Here is an 11,033-nt window from a genome sequence, read left to right as displayed (position 1 = left end):
GAAGGTTCTCTCATCTCCACAGAAGAACTCTGGAGCTCTGTCAGAGTGACCATCGGGTTCTTGGTCACCTTCCTGACCAAGGCCCTTTTCCCAAAAAAAATCAGTTTGGCCAGGGGGCCAGCTCTAGGAAGACACTTGTTGGTTCCAAACTTCTTCCATTTAAGAATAATGGAGGCCACTGTCTCCTTGGGGACCTTAAATGTTGCAGACATGTTTTGGTACCCTTCCCCAAATCTGTGCCTCGGCACAATCCTGTCTCTGAGCTCTATGGATAATTTATTCAACCTTTTGCTCTGATGTGCACTGTCAACTGTGCGACCTTTTATAGACAGGTGTGTGCCTTTCCAAATGTTTTCCAATCTATTGAATTTACTACAGGTGGACTGCAATCAAGTTGAAGAAATATCTCAAGGATGATCAATGTAAACAGGATGCACCTGAGCTTAATTTCAAGTCTCATAGCAAATGGTCTGAATACTTATGTAAATATGATATTTAATATGAAATATGATAATTCTGAAAACCTGTTTTCACTTTGTCATTATTACATTTTTTATCTAATCCATTTTAGAATAAGGTTATAACGTAAAAACGTGGAAAAAGACAAGGGGTCTGAATACTTTCTGAATTAACTGTATTGACATGGTATCTATTTTTATTTCATAGAATGGAAGTTCACCAAGTTTATGGGTTATATTTAGGATAATGTTCTACAGTTTTGTCATTCTTATTTTGTATTTTAAAATGATCTTATTTTATATATTTGACATGTGTTAAGGCCACACGGAGGGCCAGAGATAGTCAGACTCCTGTGGTAATCTGAAGTACCCAAAACGGCTACTAGATATCAAGTGATACAATTCCCTAACATTCTTGACAGTTACAAAAAATTTGGTAGTTTACTGGTCAACTTTGAAGGTTACCAATTATTTACCCTCCCTTTGCAACCATAAGAAATATAGAGATGTTGATGCATAGAATGACATATAGAACATTATATTAGTTGAATTGTAGATTTGGTGGCCAATTGTTTGTGGATTTTGTTATGTTCTTGGGGTTAGGTTATTGTCTTGCTGGAAGATCCACTTTGCTGCCAAGTTTCAGCCTCCTGACAGGCAGAGGCAACCAAGTTGACCTAAACAAGAGCCCCAGGACCAGTGGAAGCAAAAAAGACCCATAGCATCAATGATCCACCACCATATTTTACAGTAGGTATACAGTTATTTTCTGCTTATGTATTCTCTTTTCAACACCAAACTCACCACTGGTGTGTGTGGCCAAAGAGCTATAGTTTCATGTCATCTGACCAAAGCAACGGTTCAAATCCAAGTTCCAATGCCGTTTAGTAAACTCCAGGCGGATCACAAGAAAATAGAGTTCTTTGGCCACGCACACCAGTGGTGGGTTTTGCTTCTAGATGAGAATGCATGAGCAGAAAATAACCCCCTACCTACAATAAAATATGGTTGGTGAACTTTGATGTTATGGGACTATTTTTGCTTCCACTAATCCTGGGGCACTTGTAAGATCAACGTCATCATTAACTTCACTCAGTACCAGGACATTTTAGCCAAAAATCTGGTTGCCTCTGTCAAGAAACTGAAACTTGTCCGCAAATAGATATTCCAGCAGGACAATATCCCCAAGCATACATCAAAATCCACAAAGAAAAATGAATTGCCCACAAAATCAACATTTTGCAATGGCCATCTCAGTCTCCGCACTTTAAATCCATTGAAAACCTGTGGTTTGAATTGAAGAGGGCAGTCCATATGTGCAGACAAAGGATATTTTGTCTGTTTTGTCACCGTTTTGTCACCAACGCCCCATATACTACCCACCACTGCGACCTGTATGCTCTCGTTGGCTGGCCCTCGCTTCATATTCGTCGCCAAACCCTCTGGCTCCAGGTCATCTATAAGTCTTTGCTAGGTTAAGCCCCGCCTTATCTCAGCTCACACGCCCCATATACTACCCACCACTGCGACCTGTATGCTCTCGTTGGCTGGCCCTCGCTTCATATTCGTCGCCAAACCCTCTGGCTCCAGGTCATCTATAAGTCTTTGCTAGGTTAAGCCCCGCCTTATCTCAGCTCACTGGTCACCATAGCAGCACCCACCTGTAGCACGTGCTCCAGCAGGTATATTTCACTGGTCACCCCCAAAGCCAATTCCTCCTTTGGCCGCCTTTCCTTCCAGTTCTCTGCTGCCAATGACTGGAACGAATTGCAAAAATCACTGACGCTGGAGACTCATATCTCTCTCACTAACTTTAAGCATCAGCTGTCAGAGCAGCTCACAGATCACTGCACCTGTAAATAGCCCATTCATCTACCTTATCCCCATATTGTTTTTGTTTTTTTTTGCTCCTTTGCACCCCAGTATCTCTACTTGCACATTCATCTTCTGCACATCTATCACTCCAGTATTTAATTGCTAAATTGTAATTACTTCGCCACTATGACCTATTTATTACCTTACCTCCCTAATCACACACTGTATATACAGTGAGGGGGAAAAAGTATTCTTATTTTCAATGACGCCTAGGAACAGTGGGTTAACTGCCTGTTCAGGGGCAGAACAACAGATTTGTGCCTTGTTAGCTCGGGGATTTGAACTTGAAACCTTTGTTACTAGTCCAACGCTCTAACCACTAGGCTACCCTGCCGCCCTAATCTCAGCTTGTTACCGGTATAAAAGACACCTGTTCACAGAAGCAATCAATCAATTAGATTCCAAACTCTCCACCATGGCCAAGACCAAAGAGCTCTCCAAGGATGTCAGGGACAAGATTGTAGACCGACACAAGGCTTGAATGGGCTACAAGACCATCGCCAAGCAGCTTGGTGAGAAGGTGACAACAGTGCGATTATTTGCAAATGGAAGAGACACAAAAGAGCTGTCAATCTCGCTCGGCCTCGGGCTCCATGCAAGATCTCACCTCGTGGAGTTGCAATGATCATGAGAACGGTGAGGAATCAGCCCAGAACTACACGGGAGGATCTTGTCAATGATCTCAAGGCAGCTTGGACCGTAGTCACCAAGAAAACAATTGGTGAAACACTACGCCGTGAAGGACTGAAATCCTGCAGCGCCCGCAACGTCCCCCTGCTCAAGAAAGCACATATACATGCCCGTCTGAAGTTTGCCAATGAACTTCTGAATGATTCAGATGAAAACTGGGTGAAAGTGTTGTGTTCAGATGAGACCAAAATGGAGCTCTTTGTCATCAACTCAACTCACCATGTTTGGAGGAGGTGGTAAGCTGCCTATGACCCCAAGAACACCATCCCCACCGTCAAACATAGAGGTGGAAACATTATGCTTTGGGAGTGTTTTTCTGCTAAGGGGACAGGACAACACCGCATCAAAGGGATGCTGGACGGGGCCATGTACCGTCAAATCTTGGGTGAGAACCTCCTTCCCTCAGCCAGTGCATATCCCTCAGCCATTGTCATATTCCCGTATGACAATGACCCAAAACACACAGCCAAGGCAACAAAGGAGTGGCTCAAGAAGAAGCACATTAAGGTCCTGGGGTGGCCTAGCCAGTCTCCAGACCTTAACCCTATATTTATTCTCTGGAGGGAGTTGAAAGTTCGAGTTGCCAAACATCAGCCTCGAAACCCTAATGACTTGGGGAAGATCTGCAAAGAGGAGTGGGACAAAATCCCTCCTGAGATGTGTGCAAACCTGGTGGCCAATGACAAGAAACGTCTGACCTCTGATTGCCAACAAGGGTTTTGCCACCAAGTGCTAAGTCATGTTTTGCAGAGGGGTCAAATACTTATTTCCCTCATTAAATGTATAACATTTTTGACATGCCTTTTTCTGGATTTTTTGTTGTTGTTATTCTGTCTCTCACTGTTCAAATAAGCCTACCATTAAAATTGTAGACGGATAATTTCTTTGTCAGTGGGCAAATGTACAAAATCAGCAGGGGATCAAATGCTTTTTTTCCCTCACAGTAGATTTTTTTTCTATTGTGTTATTGACTGTACATTCGTGGCCAAACGTTTTGAGAATGACACAAATATTAATTTTCACAAAGTCTGCAGCCTCGGTTTGTATGATGGCAATTTGCATATACTCCAGAATGTTATGAAGAGTGATCAGATGAATTGCAATTATTTGCAAAGTCCCTCTTTGCCATTCACATGAACTGAATCCCCAAAAACATTTCCACTGCATTTCAACCCTGCCACAAAAGGACCAGCTGACATCATGTCAGTTAACACAGGTGTGAGTGTTGACAAGGACAATGCTGTAGAGCACGCTGATTGAGTTTGAATAACAGACTGGAAGCTTCAAAAGGAGGGTGGTGCTTGGAATCATTGTTCTTCCTCTGTCCACCATGGTTACCTGCAAGGAAACACGTGCCGTCATCATTGCTTTGCACAAAAAAGGCTTCACATGCAAGGATATTGCTGTGAGTAAGATTGCACCTAAATCAACCATTTATCGGATCATCAAGTACTTCAAGGAGAGCGGTTAAATTGTTGTGAAGAAGGCTTCAGGGCACCTGAGAAAATCCAGCAAGCGACAGGACCGTCTCCTAAAGTTGATTCAGCTGCGGAATTGGGGCACCACCAGTTCAGAGCTTGCTCAGGAATGGCAGCAGGCAGGTGTGAGTGCATCTGCACGCACAGTGAGGCGAAGACTTTTGGAGGGTGGCCTGGTTTCAAGAAGGGCAGCAAAGAAGCCACTTCTTTCCAGGGAAAACATCAGGGACAGACTGATATTCTGCAAAGGGTACTGTACATCGATTGGACTGCTGAGGACTGGGGTAAAATAAGTTTTAGCTGATGAATCCCCTTTCCGATTGTTTGGGGCATTCAGAACAAAGCTTGTCTGGAGAAGACAAGGTGAGTGCTACCATCAGTCCTGTGTCATGCCAATAGTAAAGCATCCTGGGACCATTCATGTGTGGGGTTGCTTCTCAGCCAAAGGAGTGGGCTCACTCACAATTCTGCCTAAGAACACAGCAATGAATAAAGAATGGTGCCAACACATCCTCCAAGAGCACCTTCTCCCAACTATCCAGGAACAGTTTGGTGACGAACAATGCCTTTTCCAGCATGATGGAGCACCTTGCCATAAGGCAAAAGTGATAACTAAGTGGCTCGGGGAACAAAACTTTGATATTTTGGGTCCATGGCCAGGAAACTCCCCAGACCTTAATCCCATTGAGAATTTGTGGTCAATCCTCAAGAGGAGGATGGACAAACAAAACCCCACAAATTCTGACAAACTCCAAGCATTGATTATGCAAGAATGGGCTGCCATCAGTCAGGATGTGGCCCAGAAGTTAATTGACAGCATGCCAGGTCGGATTGCAGAGGTCTTGAAAAAGAAGGGCCAACTCTTTGCATCAATTTCATATAATTGTCAATAAAAGCCTTTGACACTTGTGAAATGCTTGTAATTATACTTCAGTATTCCATAGTAAAATCTGACAAAATATCTAAAGACACTGAATCAGCAAACTTTGGAAATTAATATTTGTGTCATTCTCAAAACTTTTGGCAACGACTGTACGTGTGTCACTTTGAGAACTTGTTCTCAACTGGCCTACCTGGTTAAATAAAAATTAAATATCAAGTATCTGGAAAGATTATGCATGAAGGAATGGTCTAAGATCCCTCCCAATGTGTATTCCAACTCATGAAACATTTTAGAAAAAGGCTCAGTGCCGTTATCCTCTCAAGGTGAGGTATTGTAATTTATTTTATTTAAACTGTATTTATCTACGCGAGTCAGTTAAGAACCAATTCTTATTTACAATGATGGCATACCCCGGCCAAACCCTCCCCTAATCCGGATGACGCTGGGCCAATTGTGCGCCGCCCTATGGAACAAACAGGGGTGTCAATCATTTGACCCCTACCCTTTTGAGGAAAAATTATATTACTTGTTAAACCAAATCTATTTCTATGAGCAATTGTATGAGTATAAAATGATATCATATAATTTCCCCCAAAATTTGAGCGTTCAATATCGCTCAGTATTTACATAATTTATTTTATACTTTATCAAGGGTGTCAATAATTTTGGACCCAACTGTATATAGTCTAAGTGTCTGTCTGATACATCTTGCACTGTATATAGTCTGTGTCTGTCTGAAATGCATTGGTCACTAACTCCCTTTGCCCTCCCCCTCAGGTCAGTGCATCCCCTAGCTGTGTGCGGGCAGCCATGAAGATGTTGTACTGTCCCTACTGCAAAGGCCAGGTGGCCCTCAAGCCTTGCCAGAACTACTGTCTCAACGTGATGCGTGGCTGTCTGGCCAACCAGGCTGACCTCGACACAGAGTGGAACAACTTCCTGGGTAAGGGCTTTTATATCCAACAATGACCAGTTAAACATGCTCCAGTGAGGGAGGGAGAGAGGGAGAGAGGGAGAGAGGGAGAGAGGGAGAGAGGGAGGGAGGGAGGGAGGGAGTGTGTGGCTTCTGACACTCACTGGGGGACCTCTGGTGTCGGCAGTGTGCTTCCCCCTGCTGGTAGAATCTAGGCCTTTACACTTTAATTCACATAATTATTTTGGTTTTAGGGGTGTTTGTTTGCAGCTATTGCAGGGTTGCAGTTTTTGTGTCCATGACTAACTGAGTTGTGTCTTATCAGATGCCATGTTGAGTCTGGCTGAGAGACTGGAGGGGCCCTTCAACTTTGAATCTGTGATGGACCCCATTGACGTTAAGATCTCTGAGGCCATCATGAACATGCAGGAGAACAGCATGCAGGTGTCACAGAAGGTCAGTCACTTCCTGTCTCAGTTTGTCTTTGACTGTGTGTGTGTGTTTTCTTTATTTGCCAACCTTTCTGGCTGTGTGCCTGCCTGGTAGCCTGTGTCTATCTGTCTGTCTGTACATTCCACTCACTTGCCTCTCCACCGCTCCAGGTGTTCCAGGGGTGTGGTCAGCCTAAACCAGGTAATGGCTTCCGGTCGCATCGCTCAGTCAAGGAGTCAGGATTCACCGGTCGCTTTCGACCCTACAGCCCTGACGCACGGCCCACTACTGCTGCTGGCACCAGCCTGGACAGACTGGTAAGGCATTGTCAGTTATCTGGCCCAACCGTCAGCATAAATTCAAGAGTTTTCACGTGAGAATCCGAAGTCTTTCAAATGGACTTGGTGTAAATGAATGATCCATCTCTGTTTGCCTGCCTCTCTCCTTCTGCCCAGACGACAGACGTGAAGAAAAGGCTGAAGCATGCTAAGAAGTTCTGGTCCACGCTGCCAGAAACCGTGTGTGCTGGGGAGAGGATTACGTCGAGGGATGACTGTTGGAACGGAACAGCAAAGAGCAGGTTAGTTTGACAGGTTTTTTTCCCAGGTCACTCCCTTGACACAGTCACCAACCAACAGTTGCTGCGTCCCAAATTAGACCCTATTCCCCATTTAATGCACTACTTTTCAAACATGGCACCTTATTCCCTAAATAGTGTACTATTTGGGATGGAGCCGCCATTCTGAATGCATAATGTAATGTTGCTGCAGATAGTGAACTAACAGTGTGCTTGGTAGGATCTCCACATTCATTCTTGACCTTCTGCCATAGGTACGAGTCTGTTGTCATGGGCAACGGATTGGCCAATCAGGTGTCCAACCCGGATGTGGAAGTGGACATTACAAAGCCAGATGTGGTGATTCGCAGTCAGATCGCAGTGTTGAAGGAAATGACCAGCTGGCTGAAGGCCGCCCACAGCGGCAATGATATCTCCATCGACCAAGGTGAGGATGGTAAGAACTAACAGATTATCTTACTTACTGAGGCCCATTGCCCCATGCAGAGCATCCGGGTTGGACACCTGATTGGCACCCTCTACAGGGAACTAAACTTTAGGAAATCTTCTCCATTTCAATAGCCAGGTGTGTTGACATCATTACAATAATGTGGAGTAACTCTGAGGTAAAAGGCTGTGCGTGTGTAGTTGTTTTCTGAACAGTCAGATAGCTAGCAACAATGACAAGAAGCTGATGTGTGGTGAATCGTAGATGGCTTGTTGTATCTTGTTCATATCTTATTTTGACATTTGACGTCACATCCTATGCTAATATGGATAAAATTAGCTAACTAACAACTGTAACAATGTATTTGAGAGACAAGTGCTTATTGGGCAAATGTATTTGTTTTCAATAAACATTTGCGTAAGAAATATAGCTTACAAATTGTCAATAATCCTTTGATTGTTGGTAAACACCCCACCTGTCTTTAAAGATTAGCTGGCCTAGATATTCTGCTTATGTTGTCTGTTTGAAGACTATTGACAATTACCTTATATACCATTTAGCAGACACTTTTATCCAAAGCGACTTAAGTCGTGCGTGCATACATTTTTTACATATGGGTGGTCCCGGGAATCTAACCCATTATCCTACCAATGCAAGCGCCATGCTCTATCAATTGAGCTAGAGAGGACCACAACCTTTGGTGTTGCCATAAAAATGTCACAAAAGACTTGATGAGTTCTATTTTCATCCCCTGAATAATGTATTTTCCTGTGTTGGCCTCATCAACCTACTCTCATTTCTTGCCTCCTGAAATCTTTTCACTTCTGTCTCTCGCTCTCTCTCTTTTTCTTTCTTTCTTTCAGATGAGGATGGTAGCGGAGGACAGGAGAGTGGTAGCGGCTGTGACTCTCCATCCTGTGAGGCGGACCGGGACATCTACTTCTCCATCCCACCCACCCCCATCAATCCCCGCGTGGTCAAGGTGGTGCACCAGGAAACGACCGGTGGAGACCGTATGGCGCACGGGAGCATGGCACTGGCACTCTGTGGGCTCACCCTGGCCCTGCTCGCCCCCCATTGGCGATAAAGGGAGAGAGAGTGAGAAAGTAAGATGGAGAGAAGGGAAAAACTTTCAGACTTTTAAGAAGACTGCCTTCAGGACCTGTCTGCCCGCCATCATGTGGGGGGGGGGACTCTGAGTTATTTTAATTGTTCGTTCGTTTTTATAAAAATGGTCAATACTGTACAGCGATTTCCTTCCACTTTTCTTGTTTGTTTCTTTGCCTTTTGTCCTGATTTAACTGATTCGCCGCTTGCGGCACCTTCAAGCTAGAATCCCTCCCGCCACATTACCAACAGCGTTTTGAGTTCTTCCATTTCATTCATGGGCTGGCCAGGGATGAATGTGGCTATGCCAGAAAAGAGAACATCTTGGTTATATGTTGAAGCTCTAGACTGGCTCTCAAAGCTAAGAGTACAGTAGCTCTGTGGGAAAATACTAAGAAGTTACAGGGCTGATGTTTAGATGGTTCGGTAGGAGATTGAACTAGCTGGCGAGGGGTTCTAGGGGCTTCTGTGTGCCCGGGTGTGCATCCATAATGTGGAAGGAGTAGCACTTCCCAAACGACCCTCAAATACCAAACTGGTCCACTGAGATCATACCTCATCTGTGTTCTCTGAATCATCATTATACACTAGCAGTGTTGAAATGGAACATGTTGGATGTATGGGGAGGTCCTGATGTAGGCTAGAAGAGAAAGTTGATGACTTGAGAGAAGGGACCCCCCCTCCCTGTCATTCCCCTATAGAAGGCAGAGCTTACAAAGAGCTCTGTGTCCTGGGGCAGAGAGTCTATTCAGTTCAGAGCAGACTCAAACTCTGCACAGTTTGTCTTACATATGATAAAAGAACATGATCTTGACAGGGAGTAGCTTGTATGTCCAAAATGTTTGAGATGTAGCAGAAAAGAGAAACCAAGACACCAAGACACATGTGAATATGTGTATATATATATATATATATATATATATATATATATATATATATATATATATGTATATATAAACAATACTCATCTCATAATTACAGTTGGAGTCGGAAGTTTACATACACATAGGTTGGAGTCATTAAAACTAGTTTTCAACCACTCCACAAATTCCTTGTTAATGAACTATAGTTTTGGCAAGTCGGTTAGGACATCTACTTTGTGCATGACACAAGTAATTTTTCCAACAATTGTTTACTGACAGATTATTTCACTTATAATTCACTGTATCACAATTCCAGTGAGTCAGAAGTTTACCTACACTAAGTTGACTGGGCCTTTAAACAACTTGGAAAATTCCAGATGATGTCATGGCTTAGGAGCTTCTGAGGGACTAATTGACATAATTTGAGTCAATTGGAGGTGTACATGTGCATGTATTTCAAGGCCTAGCTTCAAACTCAGTGTGCTCTTTGCTTGACATCATGGGAAAATCAAAAGAAATCAGCTAAGACCTCAGAAGAAAAAGTGGAGACCTCCTCCACAAGTCTGGTTCATCCTTGGGAGAAATTTCCCAACGCCTGAATGCACCAAGTTCAGCTGTACAAACAATAGTACGCAAGTATAAACACCATGGGACCACGCAGCCGTGATACCACTCAGGAAGGAGACGCGTTCTGTCTCCTAGAGATGAACATACTTTGGTGCGAAAAGTGCAAATCAATCCCAGAACAACAGCAAAGTACCTTGTGAAGATGCTGGAGGTAACGGGTACAGAAGTATTTATATCCACAGTAAAACGAGTCCTATATCAACATAACCTGAAAGGCCGCTCAACAAGGAAGAAGCCACTGCTCCAAAACCGCCATAAAAAAGCTAGACTACGGTTTGCAACTGCACTTGGGGACAAAGATCACATTTTTTGGAGAAATGTCCTCTGGTCTGATGAAACAAAAATAGAACTGTTTGGCCATAATCACCATCGTTATGTTTGGAGGAAAAGGGGGAGGCTTGCAAGCCGAAGAACACCATCCCAACCGTGAAGCTCGGGGGTGACAGCGTCATGTTGTGGGGGTGTTTTACAGGAGGGACTGGTGCACTTCACAAAAATATATGGCATCACGAGGAAGGATAATTACGCGGATATATTGAATCAACATCTCAAGACATCAGTCAGGAAGTTAAAGCTTGGTCGCAAATGGGTCTTCCAAATGGACAATGACCCCAAGCATACTTCCAAAGTTGTGGAAAAATGGCCCAAGGACAACAAAGTCCAGGCATTGGAGTGGCCATCACAAAGCCCTGACCTCAATCCT

The 11,033-nt window shown here is 43.9% G+C and overlaps 1 protein-coding gene across 3 annotated transcripts in view; it reads left to right on the top strand.

Annotated features, from left to right (window-relative positions):
* LOC110519955 (glypican-4) overlaps positions 1-8,985 on the top strand; it is a 97,580-nt gene extending 88,595 nt beyond the window's left edge. For 2 of the 3 annotated variants that reach the window (XM_036974071.1, XM_021596864.2), the window contains 6 exons: positions 6,162-6,327; positions 6,623-6,753; positions 6,900-7,046; positions 7,185-7,309; positions 7,561-7,742; positions 8,597-8,985. In XM_036974071.1, the coding sequence (XP_036829966.1) occupies positions 6,162-6,327; positions 6,623-6,753; positions 6,900-7,046; positions 7,185-7,309; positions 7,561-7,742; positions 8,597-8,820 (975 nt within the window). In that variant the 3' untranslated portion in view covers positions 8,821-8,985. The remainder of the gene's footprint in view (positions 1-6,161; positions 6,328-6,622; positions 6,754-6,899; positions 7,047-7,184; positions 7,310-7,560; positions 7,743-8,596) is intronic. The other variant, XM_021596865.2, reaches the window with a different exon arrangement.
* The last annotated feature ends 2,048 nt before the right edge of the window (positions 8,986-11,033 follow it).

The sequence above is a fragment of the Oncorhynchus mykiss genome, chromosome 3 (genome assembly GCF_013265735.2).
Source record: "Oncorhynchus mykiss isolate Arlee chromosome 3, USDA_OmykA_1.1, whole genome shotgun sequence".
NCBI classification, from domain to species: domain Eukaryota; kingdom Metazoa; phylum Chordata; class Actinopteri; order Salmoniformes; family Salmonidae; genus Oncorhynchus; species Oncorhynchus mykiss.
This window is presented reverse-complemented; position numbering and strand designations above follow the sequence as displayed.